This window comes from Chlorocebus sabaeus, chromosome 16 (genome assembly GCF_047675955.1).
Source record: "Chlorocebus sabaeus isolate Y175 chromosome 16, mChlSab1.0.hap1, whole genome shotgun sequence".
NCBI classification, from domain to species: Eukaryota; Metazoa; Chordata; class Mammalia; order Primates; family Cercopithecidae; genus Chlorocebus; species Chlorocebus sabaeus.
Window position 1 is genome coordinate 78,413,252 of NC_132919.1, and position 16,353 is coordinate 78,429,604.

General features: G+C 51.2%; 1 protein-coding gene across 2 annotated transcripts in view; it reads left to right on the plus strand.

Annotated features, from left to right (window-relative positions):
* Positions 1–16,353, plus strand: part of RPTOR (regulatory associated protein of MTOR complex 1) — a 411,638-nt gene that overhangs the window by 261,509 nt on the left and 133,776 nt on the right. For both annotated transcript variants that reach the window (XM_008013198.3, XM_073005477.1), the window contains exons 8-9: positions 11,530–11,630; positions 12,405–12,549. In XM_008013198.3, the coding sequence (XP_008011389.1) occupies positions 11,530–11,630; positions 12,405–12,549 (246 nt within the window). The remainder of the gene's footprint in view (positions 1–11,529; positions 11,631–12,404; positions 12,550–16,353) is intronic.

Below are 16,353 nucleotides of genomic sequence, written 5' to 3' on the forward strand. Positions count from 1 at the left end.
TCGACACTTGGCATTCTGTCTTTTCATTTTTTTTTATTTTATTTTTTGAGATAGAGTCTCACTCTGTTGTGCAGGCTGGAGTGCAATGGCACAATCTCGGCTCACTGCAACCTTCGCCTCCCAGGTTCCAGCAAATCTTGTGCCTTAGCTTCTTCAGTAACTGGGAATACAGGCACGTGCCACCACGCCCAGCTAATTTTTTGTATTTTTAGTAGAGATGGGATTTCACCATGTTGCCCAGGCTGATCTTGAACTCCTGACCTCAAGTGATCCGCCCACCTCAGCCACCCAAGTGCTGGGATTACAGGCAAGAGCCACCACGCCCAGCCATCTTACCGAAGTATAACACAATATCATTATTATTTTAATTTGCACTTGCCGAATTATGCCAGAGCAGCTTTTTCTGTGCTGCTATTAGCCATTAATTTATATTCTTTAATAAAGTGGATGTTCAGGTTTCTTGCCAAATTTCAAATTGTGGTGTTTGTCTTCAAGAGCCCTTCGTGTGTTTTGGACACAAGTCTTTGTCCTATCTATATATTGTGAACATTTTTGTTCAGTCTGTGGCTTGTGTTTTTATTTTTAAAACAGTGTAGGCCAGGCGCGGTGGCTCAGGTCTATAATCCCAGCACTTTGGGAGGTCAAGGCGGGCAGATCACAAGGTCAGGAGATCAAGACCATCCTGGCTATCAGGTGAAAGCCCGTCTCTACTAAAAATACAAAAAATTAGCTGTGGTTTTGGGCACCTGTAGTCCCAGCTACTTGGGAGGCTGAGGCAGGAGAATGGTGTGAACCTGGGAGGCAGATGTTGAGTCCATCTAGCAGTGAGCTGAGATCGTGCCACTGCACTCCAACCTGGGCCACAGAGCGAGACTCCGTCTCAAATAAATAAATAAAACAGTCTTTTGAGGAACAGAAGTTTTTCATTTTGATGAAGTCTGATTTCACCATTTATTTTATGATCTGTGTCCTACCCTAGGGTTGTGAAGATTTTCTGTTTCTTAAAACTTTTAGTTTTAACGTTCATGTTTATGATGAACGTAATGAACTATGATTAACTTTTAAGTCTGTGATCCGTTTCAAGTTGTTGTTTTAATATAGTATGCAATAAGGGTCAAGGATAGTTGTTTTCCATATAGATACCAAATCGTTCCATCACTATTTGTGGAAGAGACTATCTTTTTGTCATTGAATTTCCTTGGTGCCTTTGATAAAAATCATTTGACTATAACTGTATAGTTCTATTATATTGATCTGTGTGTCTATCTTTATTGGCATAAGGATAGGAATACCACATTACCTTGATCACTGTAGCTTTATTTTAAGTCTGTTTTTGTTTTTATTTTGTTTTGTTTTGTTTTGTCAAAATGGTTTTGGCTGCTATAGATCCTTGCATTTCATATGAATTTAAAAATCAGTTTATCAGTCCTAATGAGAAGCCTGCTGAGATTTTGATTGGAATTACATTAAATCTAGATCAATTTGAGGAGAATTACCATCCTAGTAATAGGGAGTCTTCTGACCCATGAGCATAGTGGTTTCAGATTCCACAATCATCACATACCGGTTTAGTTGTCTTGGTGCCTTATAGCTTTATCTGTTCATGTCTTGCAAATCTTTTGTTAAATTAATGTCTGTTTAAAAATTACTTAGTACAGCATATAGAAACGTGATTGATTTTTGCATAGTGACCTCATTTCCTCTAACCTTGCTACATTCACTTACTGGCTCTGGGAGCTGTTTTACAGGTTTCTTAAGATCCTCTATGTGTGTAATTATATCATCTGAAAATACACACAGTTTGACTTCTTTATTTCCAATGTTTATGTCTTTAATTTCTTTCTCTTGCTTTTTTGAACTGCCTGATGTCTCCAGTGTGATGTTAAATGGAAGCAGTACAGCTGGCTGTTCAAGCCCTGATCTGTCAGGATCAATGACAGGGAGACATTTTGTTTGAATCTACTAAGTCTAATATGTGCTGTGAACTTTTCGTAGGTATCCATTATCAGGTTGAGGAAGTGCACTTCTAGACCTAGTTTTCCGAGAGTTTTTTGCATGAGTTGGTGTTGGAATTCGTCAGCGGCTTCCTCTGTGTCTGTGGAGGGGGTTGTACAGCTGTTTACCCTGTAAAGATGGTTCATCACATGAGTGATGTTCAGATGTTAAACAGTCTTGCATCTCTGTGGTAAACCCCTCTTGCTCATGGTGTATTACCCTTTGATATATTGCGGGATTTTTCTTGCATTTCATCACGTGTGTTCTTCTCTACCTGTGGGACACAGCCACGCCCTCTCCAACAAGCCTCAACCTCCCTCTACCCACGGGACACAGCCACGCCCTCTCCAACAAGCCTCAACCTCCCTCTACCCACGGGACACAGCCACGCCTTCTCCAACAAGGTCCCAAATTCCCTCTACCCACGGGACACAGCCACGCCCTCTCCAACAAGCCTCAGCCTCCCTCTACCATATGTATAACGTGCATGCTTTATAATATGGTTTCAATGCAGCGTTCATTGAAAGCTGGATGAACCCATCGTCACGCTTGTGCACGTGCTCCGATTGCTTTCAGTAACTCTGATCTGCAGCCCCCAGTTATTCCAGCCCCCACCGTGGGGAACCCCTAGCCTGAGATACATATGTATAGCTTTCCTCTTACTAGTAATCTAACCATTAGGCACTGACCTGGATTTTCAAAAGAATTATTTCCATAAAGAAATTGCTCAGTTCACCTCCCTGACCTTGTCATGGAACCTTTGTAAGTAATGAATTATTTGCAATAAGTGAACCAGCCCAAACTTCTCTACACTGTCATTTTCATAGTAGTCGTTTAAATTTAAATGTGTGTCCTTCTTTTTTTTTTTTAAGATGGAGTCTCGCTCTGTTGCCCAGGCTGGAGTGCAGTGGCCGGATCTCGGCTCACTGCAAGCTCCGCCTCCCAGGTTTACACCATTCTCCTGCCTCAGCCTCCCGAGTAGCTGGGACTACAGGCGCCCGCCACCTCGCCCGGCTAGTTTTTTTTGTATTTTTTAGTAGAGACGGGGTTTCACCGTGTTAGCCAGGATGGTCTCGATCTCCTGACCTCATGATCCGCCCGTCTCGGCATCGCAAAGTGCTGGGATTACAGGCTTGAACCACCGCGCCCGACCTCCTTCTTTAATTGAATTTAATCTGAGATGATATAAATTTTTGAAATAATACAGTTTTAACCGGGTACAGTGGCTCATGCCTGTAATCCCAGCAGTTTGGGAGGCCGAGGCGGGTAGATCACCTGAGCTCAGGAGTTTGAGACCAGTCTGGGCAACATGGTAAAACCCCATCTCTACCAAAAATACAAAAAATTAGCTAGGTGTGGTGGCGTGTGCCTGTTGTCCCAGCTACTTGGGAGGCTGAGGTGGGAGGATCACTTGAGGCTGGGAGGTGGAAGTTGCAGTGAGCTGAGATCGAGCCTCTGCACTCCAACCTGGGTGACAGAGTGAGACCTCATCTCAAAAAAATTTTTTTTTCGTAAGACAGTTTTGAAATATCTTCCCTTTTCAGGAAACTTGCTATAGCCTCCTTCTTATTTAAAAAAAGGGGGGAAAGGTTTTTTTTCTTTAATATGTAAGTTGTATGTTTTCAGGATAGATTTTTAAGTACACATAAGCAAAAAGAATTAAAATCATGCATTTTCTCCAGCATGCCAGGATAATCATTATTAACGCTTTGTGTACACCCTTCCAGACTTTTGTCTAAGTGTATTCTTGGGTATGTTTTTGATTTTGTGCACAAAGAGATAATCTAGGGGAATGGCCACCAGAGTGTTTCACGAGCCTCTTAGATGATGCAATTGGGGATGATTTGTATTATCTTGTTTTCTTTTTTATCATCGTGTGAGTATTTTTAGTGAGTTTGTCCTATTTCTTGGAAGCCGTAGTTTTTCATTTGACGTTTTGTTTGTGTACAGCCTGACAATCATTCAGTGGGGACTCACCCGTTGGCTCATCGAGTATGTATGCGGCACCTGTTCTGTATCCGACGCTTCATGCTAAGCATCGTAACAGCGAGATGAAGAAAGAATTTAGTCCTCACTTTCAGAGAGCTGCAAGCCTCAGCTTAGACACAGCCTGGACTGCAGCGTCTCTTACGGCAGAGACATTCACAGTCCTCTGGGCAGGCATCAAAGCCACAGCCGCCAGCGGGGGCCCCCTGGGCTGGGGTGGGAGAGGCCCCAGCGGAGTGTCCTGAGAGGAGGCAGGACTTGAGCCAAATGATAAAGGATTCATAGGTGTCCCCTAAGCCAAGAAGACAGGAGGGTGGTCTGAGCAGAGCACACAGGATGTTTGAGACTGACAAGTCTGACATGGCTGGAAAGCAACGTATTCGGTAAAATAGAAAGATGGGGAAAAACAGAAAATAGCACAAGGAAGGTAAACACACTTGAGTTAGCCTCCACCACATTGGCCGCATGGCTGTGCTGGGGAGCAGACACTAGGCAGCTAGGGGTGCACAAGGTTTGTTGGAAGTAACACCTGTCAGAGGCCAGGACAGAAGATGGACCTGATGTACACTTGGCCCAGGCTCTGCCGGCCCCATGGAGAGAGCTGTTGCTCCAACTCACAGGTGGCCCAGCCTCTGCAGGCCTCTTGGAGAGAGAGCTGCCAGTCCAACTCGCAGGTGGCCAGTCTCTGTAGCTCCGCTGTGCTACAGGGCCACCCAGAACAGAGCAAGGCCTCATCTGAACACTGGACCAGCCCCTGTGCATACCAGCTGGGGCTGTGCCTGCACCACACTTTTTCCCGCCAAGGACCCAGCCCATGTCGACAGGCAGCAGACAGCCATCGGCATCAGTGCGAGCAGCTGTTTTCTAAGTGAGGAAGTGACGTGGCCCAGGCCTGTGGACTGTGGAAATCACACGATGTGCTTTAACGAGCTGCCGGGAACTGTGAGATTGATTTATGCCGAGGAAAGCAAGTCATTGTCCACGGGAATTTAGCTACACAGAAAATTAACAGTGGAACAATGGTGGGTAATAAAAGAAAAAGAAAAAGTAAGGGATTAGTTGAGCACCAAAGAAATTGAGAGGAGGATCTCAGCTGTCATCCTGTGCTAGACAGTCTGTCCCGTGCAGGGACCCTCCTGGCTGGTGGGGTGGCTTCCACATGCCCTGTCACTCAGAGCTGGACAGTCCATCACATGCAGAGCACCCTCCTGGCTGGTGAGACGGCTTCCACGGAGCAATTCTCGAGACCCGAGGGGCGTGGACGCAGCTTCTATGCAGGCAGTCAGAGAGCTCCTGGGCTCTTGGCCCTCACTCCTCCAGCCAGAGGGGTTTTGCTTTCCTTTGTCCTGCATAAGATTTTGTTTGAGTGGCTAAAAAGTAATGGAAAACCACTGCAATGATCAATGGCGAACCTTGTTGGTTTGGGGACCCAGCTGTGTGTTAAGAGCCATCAGCCTGCGTAGTGTGAGCCAGAGCAGAAGGGCCTGGCCCGAGAATGCTTTCTGGACGCCTCGTGGGCCTGGCTGCCGGGTGCTGCAGAGGAGGTGGGAAGCGGCATCTGGAGGTGGGAAGCCTGGCTAGCCCCACTGCAGGGACAGAGAGCGGCCGAGGGCCTGGGGCCTCTGGGGTTTCAAGCCTCAGTGAAAAGCGAATCCACAGGGACTGTTGGAGTGGGGACCAGCAGTGGAGATGATGACATTGTGCTTGATTTTACATGTTACACTTGAGCTGCGATGCCAGGCAAGTCGAGGGTGAAGGAAAGCGCCTTGTGGTGAGACCTGGAAGGAGCAGGCCGCTGCTGGAGCACAGGCCGGGGTGTGGAAAGAGCTGGCGATGCAGTGCTCCCAGACGTCACTAAGGGAGGAGCAGGGTGCCAGGGGAGAGACGGTCAGGATCCGCAGATTCAGCAAATGAGGAAAGGCAAGGCTGGGCGGCCCCTGGAGTGAGGGGCTTGGCAGGAGGTGTCTGGGAAGGATGGCGAGGACAGAATCCAGCTTTTGCACGGCAGGTAAGAGGAGCCTGCAGGGGCCCACGGAGAGCTTATCCAGTGCGAGCTTCAGGGCCACATGGGTTTTCCCCAGGGTGGACAGGCATAAGGCCCCAGCAGCCACTGTGTGTTGAACCCCAGCAGCCAGCGGTCTCCCCGGCCCATCCCTGGTCCTCGTGTCCCTGCGAGGCGGCTGCAGGGCCTGGGTCTGGTTTCCGCCGCTTGTCTCCAGTGGAAGATACACCCTCCTAGAGCCTCAGTTGCTCCGTCTGAAAAGCATGTGAACATAAGACTTGCCTGGCGAGGGCACTGGGAAGGAAGTCTTGGTGGGCTTGGCAGGTGGGTGACTTGGGGGCCTGGGTCTGCCGAGCCACACAGCAGGAGGCATGGCATGAGTGCCCGACTGGCAGCGCTGGTGGAGGTAGTGTAATGTCCATGCTGAGGAAAATCCAGGCCTCTGAGAGGCTAGGCAGCCAGTCCACGGTCACAGAGCCAGTCTCTGGCCAAATTCAAGCCCCTGTCCGTCTGGCTGCCAAGTTTAGGCCTGCAGGTGAAGGAAGAGGAAGGCGGGGGGGGTCGGCAGGGGAGACGTCCTGATGACCTCACTGCCCCTAGTCCTTGTCCTCCGCATGGATGGGGCTGGGGACAACAGTGAGGCGGCCACCCCATGGGGAAGGGATCATGTGTTGTGGCTCCTGAGTGCAGACAGAGCTGAAGGCACCCCTGAGAATCCGGGTGAGAGCAGGAACCAGGAGAGACTGGGAGGTGAGCACCTGCCAGATGGGCACCTGTGGGTGACCCAGGGAGGGACAGGGCCCCGAGGAGTGGGTGGCACCTTGTACTGGAAGTGGGGAGCAGGCAGGATGACAGGGCAGATGACAGGGAGCCGGGCAGGTCCAGGAGAGGGGGAAGGGGAAGGGGGGAGGGAGGAGGGGGAAGGGGGGAGCACCCCTGGGAGAGTGACTGTGATAGGTTGTGACCCCTCAGGCAGCTGGTGGACAATCAAAGACGAGGGCCGGGGACACAGTCATTCTTGTTGAGTGACAAGTTCCCAGCAGAGGGTGGTGGTGGGGACAGCCAGAGGTGTCAGGGAAGAAGAAGGGGCCTTAGGGGAAGGGCACCTGCTTGGCATTTCGGAGCTGGCCTGGCACTCTACGGTGGTTGCACAAACGGGGTATGGATGCTGAAGTTCTGCCAGCGTCTAGCGGGGCCGGAGTCACCATGATGGCCTGGATATTGGGGTATGGAAGATAAATACTGGCAAGAAACTGAATGCCGCAGGTGAGCCCGGGAAGTGTGGGGGGAGGTGGAGATAAACCCTCCTGGCGATGGCAGCGAAGGAGAGTTTGAGGAGGTGTGGGCCCTGTCAGGGGGCCACCCCTGGCATCATGCCACATCGGTTGTTGGAGTGTGATTTGTTTTATTTTAGTCGCCATTTTGCATCAAGGTCAGCTGTGTTGACTCAGCAGAGTAACCGGCGCCACGAGTCATCCAGCCACAGCACAGCTGGGACCAGCGCTTGAGTTTTCTTGTCTCCCAGTTCAGGGATCTTTTCCTGAACTGTGGTTTTTTACGGTTTTCGCATAGAAGTCCTTGATTAACACTCTGGATTTAAATTTTTAAAGAGCCACCTTGATCATTAACCCTTTGAGGGTTTAAAGAAACTTCTAGAATGAAACGGTCTGATGCGGACACCCCATGCCACTAGGCTTCTTCTCTGGTCCCGTCATGATCCCAGTGACCTCCCAAGTTGGGCGAGGCCCAGCATTAGTTAGATCAGGCACAGAAAGGAAACCAGAAACAAATTGTTTCTGTAAAGATTTAATTTTATGTGACGTGAAAACTCGGTTCCACATGGTCACCCCCGGTAGGACCAGGTCTGCTGGATCAAGAAGTCACATCAGATTTCACTCACCGGATGGTTGGTTTATCTACTTGAATGATTTCTGGGTCTGTCTGAAGTTGGCCGGGCAGATGGCTCTGTCTAGTTTCACGATGAGCTTAGGGAAGAGAGCAGTGGGATTTTCAGGACCCTTTTGGGGGAATCTAGCTTTGCATTTATCTGCTGGTGATTATCACAAGATACCAATTTGTAAAAACACAACTAAGTACACACTGGTGCTATCTGGCCTCTGTTTATCTTGACGGCTTGGCCATCCAGTGACAGTGCTGGGGGTGTGACCTCATGGGAAGCTCTTTGCTGCTCAGAATGCAGCTTTCTGTTAACCAGGGGTCACAGACTCAAGAACAGCAGGGGCTCTGTGAGCCTCACTCCATTCAGGATACCTGGGCTCACGTTAGGGATGCGTTCAGTCCTGGTTTGCAAACAGCCTGTGGGCAGATGGTCTGTCTGTGCTTGTGATGGTCCCTGCCCTTCCTCCGAGATGCAGTCCTGGCCCCCGCAGCTGCCTGAGCTGTGCTGCACCCATAGGCTCCCTCCCCGGCATCACCAGGGCCCAGGATGAGGAGATGCAGGAGCCAGGGTTTCGACGATTCCCTGTTACTCAGGTGGGCACACTCATTGCAGTCAATGTTGATGATATAAAGACAAGAGTATCCCCATGATCACATTTTGAGGGTTTTTCCTCCAATTGTCTCTCTTGCACATGTTTGATGTCATCGTGACGATAGAGTATTTATCTTGCTTCTTAATGTTAGAAAGCATTGTCCCATATCATTGAAATGTTCATAACAATTTAATTGCTTGTAGCTGCTGCGTTGTGGTTGTTGCATGGTTTGTTTAATCATTTCTCCCTTGTCGGTTTCGGAGTGAATTTCGGGCTCCACGAGGGCAGATGACACAGCGCCACACATCTCCCTGCATCCCCCGTCCCCATCGTGCTTCCGGTTCAGGCTTGGTTGGTTCCTGGAAGTTGATGTAATGAGCTATGTAGATTTTCCCGACTTTTACACGTGATAAAGAAGGTAGTGCCAGCGCACACTCATGCAGGATAGAAGTGTCTTTGTTTAGGGCAGGGACAGACGCATCCAGCTGCCTTACGATGGGGGCTCCGCACATCAGAAAGACCAGCCGTGTAATGTAGAGTGTGGACTTGGAGTGACGCCGTATCAGTCAGTCAATCGTTTGTGTCTGTGTGACTCTGAACACGCAGACTCTGGGCACTTCCCGGGCTGACAGTGCTCCAGGCATGTTGTTAGAGTCGTGCTGGGAGGGTAACATGTCTGAACCCCATGCAGCGAGGACCTGAGCTCTGCAGTTGGTCCCACCCTGCCCTGGGCACCTCTCTTCTTGAGGTTTGGGGATGGTCCTCTGCCCTCATAGTTTGACTAACTCCAGATACGTTGAGAGAGAAGAGAGAACCCACGACAGGATGCTCAAGATCAGCACCTCCTGTGCCCGCCTTCCTTGTACACTTGGGCCACTTGTGTGTTTACTGGTCCTAGACCACAGAGCTTCGGCGTGTGGCCTGGGTGCCCTCCCTCCTCTGCACGGCTTTGGTAAGGAGGGCAGTGGCGCTCGGTGGCAGTCCCGTAGCTTGAAAGAGGCAGTGTTTTTGCGGAACATTGTTATTGACGATCTTGTCAATAATTTCATTAAAAAGGTTTCAGCATATGTGTTTCTCATCTGCAGATGAGGGACCCAAGACACAAGTGTATTGGGGCTCCATGTCCGCCCTACAATGCCCCCCATGCCCCTTCTCCGGGCTGTTTCCCCAGGCCATGTCCCGGGCAGCCACCCCTGTTTGCACTGGCCATGTCCACCCTACGATGCCCCCCATGCCCCTTCTCTGTGCTGTTTCCCTGGGCCATGTCCCGAGCAGCCACCCCTCTTTGCACTGGCGCTTGAGGGCTGAGATGAGCCACCTGGTAAAATGAGTTCCCGGGCTATTTGCTTGCGTTTCATAAGGAAATGTCTTCTCTTTGGGAGGTGCGCCCCACCCTCACATCCCTCCGTGGGCCAAGCTCTGTCGCAGGTTGTTGGGTGGACGGGCGCCTTTGCTTTTCCTCACTCCCCTGCTCGGAGGTCGGAGGGCAGGCAGCCTGGCCGTTCCTCCTGCACGCAGTGGACATGGTTGTTCTGAAGCGAGAGCAGGCTGGGGAGAAGGAAGAGGGGCTGAGACGACTCTGCTGTCCTTGTGCCGTGTGTTCACCTCCAGGCCCTGGTTTCTTTTAAATGGTGGGAATCCGTCATGATGCCTGCCCTCCCTCCCCTCCCCACACGGCTCACAGAAGGTGCTTCTCAGTCATCCCCGCCCTGGCCAGCAGCCTGACTGCAAAACCTTGATGTTGGGCAAACTGGTCTCCCCTGTGGAGGTCAAAATTTTTCTTGAATTTGGAAATCTTTGAGACTTCTTGCATTGTTTGAGCCACAGTGCTGCTTCAGAATATTATACCGACTTCTCAATTTCTCATTTTTCTTATGCTATCGCTGAGCCTATTTTGAAGAAATAAGACGTTTTTTATTCCTAAAGGAAAAGGCATTTAGTGGGAGGAAAGAGCATGTGTTGAAGAATTATATTAAGAAGCTCGCTTAGGCTGGGCATGGTGGCTTACACCTGTAATCCCAACACTTTGGAAGGGTGAGCTGGGAGGATCCCTTGAGCCCAGGAGTTCAAGAGCAGCCTGGGCAACACAACAGGACTCCAACAACAACAATTTAAGAAAAGAAGTTCACTTAACTCAGCTACCCTGTGTCGCTGATGCATCGCCTCTTTGAATATTATTCCTATGAGGACGGTGCCATCAGATGGTTCCTACGGTGGGAATTGCTGTTCAGCTAAATCTCGATAGCGGAATCATGCTCATGGCTCTGAACACGTGGCATTTGGTTTTCCATTCTGAGTTACTTCACTTAGAATAATGGCCTCCAGCTCCATCCAAGTTGCTGCAAAAGTCATGGTTCTGTCCTCCCGGCTGAGGAGTGGTCCTTGGTGCCGCCTGCCCTGTGCGAAACAGCAGCAGCCTCATCCCCCGCCCACTGTCTGTCATGTTTGTCTCTGCGTCATCTGCCGTCACTTGGCACCACTCGTGTGCTTGTTCATTTGCCTGTTACCTGTCCTTCCCCCAGACCCGGCTCCCTTAGGACAGGACCTGGGCGCACACTGCCCATCTTCACATCCCTGTCGTGGGTATCAGCTGCGTGTTGAATACACAGGGGCAAAGTAGACCTTGTGGGCGAGACTCCCCCCAGCGTGGATGGTGAGCTTCCACAGCGTTCGCTGGCTGAGATGTAAACCTGCAGAGCATGATGTGGACTGCTTTCAGTACGTGCCACGGACTGCCCTTGGGGTCCAGTCCATGGTCCATGGGAACCATGTGTGTGACGAGCTGGGCTTGGTCTGTATGTCTGGGGACACCGGAAGAAGCAGTCGTTTTGGAGGTGTGCGGGAGGGAGGAAAGCTGCAGATGGAGGTTGAGCTCTGAGCTGTGAGCTCATGGAGAGGTTAATTCTTCCGGCCATGCGCCGAGGGTCTGTTCAGACCCTTCCTCCCTCTGCTCAGAGCCCTTCGCCACCTGCGCCCGTTTTTCTTGCAACCTCTCCTCCATTCCCTGCTCTCAGAGCTGTGGCATCACTCATGAGAACGCCCGGTGTTTTCTAGGATCCCTGGCCGCCTGAACGACAGGAGGACGCCCCTGGGTGAGCTGAACTGGATCTTCACAGCCATCACAGACACCATCGCGTGGAACGTGCTCCCTCGGGGTGAGGCGCGGGCCGGGCCTTGGGGAGGGAGGCTATGGCCTTGAGTGTGCGGGGAGCCGACCCTTGGACATGAGAGGAGTCAGATAGGATCCATGAGTGCCTCACTAGTGAGGAAGACAGTGGGAGGGGCTGAAAAGTAGAATGAGACCACCTAAGGAGGTTTCTGCGAGGGGGTGAGTTACTGCACGCCGGGTCCTCAGAACAGTGGTGTGGAGAGACTGCGTGTCAGCGTTGGCCCTGACCGTTCGCACAGCCTTTACCGCGCACCAGCGGCTTGTCTTCAGAGTCACTGGCATTATTCACGTTGGCCGAAAACCAGAATTGCTGTTGTAAGACTTGTTTGTGTTTTTTGTTTGTTGATTGGTTGATTTTGGGTGTTTGTTCACATTATGTATATGTGCACTGTGTGTGTGTACACGTGTACGTGTGTGTGTACACACGTGTGTATGCATATGCGTATTTGTGTGTTTACATATGTGTGCATGTGTATTTGTGTGCATGTGTGTACATGTGTATGTATCTGTATAGGTGTGTATCTGTATACATTGTGTACATGTGTGCACATGCGTGTGTGCATGCATGTATATTCGTGCACGTGTGTGTGTGTAAGCATGTGTGTGTGTTTCAGCATGAGTGTGTGGTGCTGATGGGAAATATGCATATTAGTCCCAACTTGTTTTTAGCAATTTTTGATAGAAGTGAATTTGTGTATTTGACTTTAAATGCTAGACACAAGTCACTGAAGATTCCTTTTTATCTTTGATCTCTCCTCAGATCTCTTCCAAAAGCTCTTCAGACAGGACTTACTGGTGGCTAGTCTGTTTCGAAATTTTTTATTGGCGGAAAGGATTATGAGGTCGTACAACTGCACTCCCGTCAGCAGCCCGCGTCTGCCGCCCACGTACATGCATGCGATGTGGTGAGTGTTTCAGGATCCTCCGGGTGCTGTGCTCCCCTGCCCTTCGCAGCACTGTGATGTCATGGAATTGCCCAGAGCTGGGCAGGGAGGCCCCACATCTAACTTGGGGGCCCCGTGTAGCATTAACAAGTGAAGCTAAATGCAGGGCTCCCAGAGATCTCCTCACGGCGGAATGGGGGTCTCCTTCGGAGGGCAGAAAGCTTGGAGGGCCTTTTAGGACTGCACGGGAGCAGCGGCCAGCTGAAACCTCACAGCTCTGCAATTCGGGGGGGCAGCACTTTGCAAGAGAGTTTCTGACCTTTTAGAAACCAGTAGTGAGAAAATAACTTGCTGACTTGAATTTATGAAGCGCATCCAAGATCGCCCTGGAGAATTAAACTGTTGGGCTCACGATCAATTAGTTTTTATGCTTATTTCTCACACATACACACACGCTCATAAGTGTAATCTTTTATGAGTGTTGATTATAGTTCTGTCCCATTGCTGAGCTGCTATTTATGCAACTCCTAATGGCAGTCACAGTAACAGCGATGCGATTTGTTTTTAGTCTGGACATTATATTTGAAGACGTTTGGTTTCTTTCTGTTCTGTGGCTGCCCTAACAGAAGCAGGTTTGGGCAAATTCTAAAATGGTATTAAAACAAAGAAAAATATTTCTGTTCATCAATGGGAGAAACCCTAACAACATGAATATTTTTAAAAGAGCGATTAATGTATTCCTAGCCTCAGAAGCTATTGTATGGCATATTTTCCTGGCCAGGTTGACTTTAGCTAGTGTTTTGTGTTTTCTTTTTAAATGTATACGTGACCACTTTCCCTCAACACTGGAACTGCAGAGAAGCAAGAAGGAATCTAAACTCACTACCCATCACCCACTCCAGAAAAGTTAGAAATAATCTAATTTTTAATATTTATAGTCAACATTTATATGAGATAGATCAAAATACATTATACCCAGCACAGCACTTGGACTTTAAACAGAAAAAGTTAAAGCATGCATGATCTGTGTCCTTCTTAAGAGTCTGTAAGATAAAATAGAGAACCCTGATAAGGAGAAAAGAAAATTGAAGTACACCATTTAAATAATGTGTAAATAAAACCACCACACATTTATTTTTCATGAATCCATGAATAACAGAGCTGTAAAAGAGAGTTGTTTGAAAAGCCTTTGCAATATTTAGAATAAATATTTAAAATAAACATTTTTTAAAATAAATAGAGCATTTTTGAAAGAGTATATTCTCAAAATGGCCTTATTCCTTTAAGTAAAGTAAGGCCTTAAATGCTGTCTCTATTTCTTCTGAGACAGGTTTTTGTAATAAATTTATTTTAGAAAGAGAAGGAAAAAGAAAAAAAAAAGAGCTGAAGGGGTCAGTGCCACATCAGATCCTGGATCAAAAACTAGTTCAGTGCTGGGAGCCGGTTGAGCACTCAGAGTGGGGCTGGGCAGGGTCTCCAGGCTTGCAGATTCCCCTTACCAGGAATCAGTCCATGGAAACCTTTTTCCTTCTGGCGTATGTTTTCTCCAGATGTAAAAGCACCTGTCTGACTGCTTAGCTGCATAGAGTTAAAGACAGTGGCATCACATTGGTGTCCGTGCTCAAAGACCAGAGCCAGAGCACAAAGAGCAGCCAGGAGGGGTGAGCGGGCGAGGATGGGTGCTGGGAGGGGCATGTGGCGAGGCTGGTGTGGGACAGCCGCATCCCCCCTCTCCATCTAGAGGCCGTGTGGCGAGGCCGGTGTGGGGCAGCCGCATCCCCCCTCTCCATCTAGAGGCCGCGTGGCGAGGCTGGCGTGGGACAGCCGCATCCCCCCTCTCCATCTAGAGGCCGCGTGGCGAGGCTGGCATGGGACAGCCGCATCCCCCCTCTCCATCTAGAGGCCGCATGGCGAGGCTGGCGTGGGACAGCCGCATCCCCCCTCTCCATCTAGAGGCCGCGTGGCGAGGCCGGTGTGGGGCAGCCGCATCCCCCCTCTCCATCTAGAGGCCGTGTGGCGAGGCCGGTGTGGGGCAGCCGCATCCCCCCTCTCCATCTAGAGGCCGCGTGGCGAGGCTGGCATGGGACAGCCGCATCCCACCTCTCCATCTAGAGGCCGCGTGGCGAGGCTGGCGTGGGGCAGCCGCATCCCCCCTCTCCATCTAGAGGCCGTGTGGCGAGGCTGGCGTGGGGCAGCCGCATCCCCCCTCTCCATCTAGAGGCCGCGTGGCGAGGCCATTTAGAGGCCACGTGGTGAGGCCAGCACAGTACAACCACATCCCACCTCTCCATCTAGAGGCCGCGTGGCGAGGCTGGCGTGGGGCAGCCACATCGCCCCCTCCATCTAGAGGCCGCGTGGCGAGGCTGGTGTGGGACAGCTACATCCCACCTCTCCGTTTAGAGGCCGCATGGCGAGGCTGGCGTGGGGCAGCCACATCGCCCCCTCCATCTAGAGGCCGCGTGGCGAGGCCGGTGTGGGACAGCTACATCCCACCTCTCCGTTTAGAGGCCACATGGCGAGGCCATTTAGAGGCCACGTGGTGAGGCCAGCACAGGACAACCACATCCCACCTCTCTGTCTAGAGGCCGTGTGGTGAGGCTGGCACAGGACAACCACATCCCACCTCTCCATCTAGAGGCCGCGTGGCGAGGCTGGCGTGGGGCAGCCACATCGCCCCCTCCATCTAGAGGCCGCGTGGCGAGGCTGGCGTGGGGCAGCCGCATCCCCCTCTCCATCTAGAGGCCGCGTGGCGAGGCTGGCGTGGGGCAGCCGCATCCCCCCTCTCCATCTAGAGGCCGCGTGGCGAGGCTGGCGTGGGGCAGCCACATCGCCCCCTCCATCTAGAGGCCGCGTGGCGAGGCTGGCATGGGGCAGCCACATCCCACCTCTTCCGTCTACAGACTGCTTTCTAGTACTGGCCCCTCAGAAGCTTTCTGAGTGCCGGCATTTGTATCAGTCCTGCTTTACAGAAGGTCCTCGTCTAGGCCTAGCTGCAGCCTCTCCCAGCCCTGCTGGGGCTGCCCTTCCCTGCCCGAGAAAAAGGCTGGCTGTTCTGCAGACTCCGCTTCCTGGAGCCTCACAGAGCCAGCCCTCGCCTGTGCTTGTTTGTTGTGCTAGAGAATCATGAGGTGATATCGCAATCCACAGAGGCCCAGAGAACCTGGGGACAGCATCACATGGGTGCCCTGAAGCCCCTTTTCCTGACGGTCACTGTGGACACTCGGATTTTTCTCCTCTCCTGGTTCTGACCTTCCTGAATGTGTCAGAGGCTCTGCTTGGGCTAATGTGCGTCTTTAGTGTTCCAGCCCGCGTGGTCCATCATCCCACCATACGTGGCCTGCGGCGTTATGTCCTCCCGCTTCCCTTTTGGGTGCATTCTCCTGGTTGTTTTGGGGTTACGTCCTCCCGCTTCCCTTTTGGGTGCATCCTCCTGGTTGTTTTGGGGTTACGTCCTCCCGCTTCCCTTTTGGGTGCATCCTCCTGGTTGTTTTGGGGTTACGTCCTCCCGCTTCCCTTTTGGGTGCATCCTCCTGGTTGTTTTGGGGTTACGTCCTCCCGCTTCCCTTTTGGGTGCATCCTCCTGGTTGTTGCGGGGCAGGCTCTTTGGGAAGCAAGCGGAGATGGAGGCTGGTGTCACGACACTGCTCGTGAGTGGACCAGCCCTGGGTCAGCGGTGGAGGGGTGGGGAGAGAGAAGTCAGGCTCACCTCCACCAGCCCTGGGGAGCTCTGAGGATGGGATGGGAGGTGAGTGGGCTCACCTGCATTCTGCATTGGTTGTCAGACATAGGCCACCCAGAAGAGGGCCTGACAGCCGTGAGCCGCCT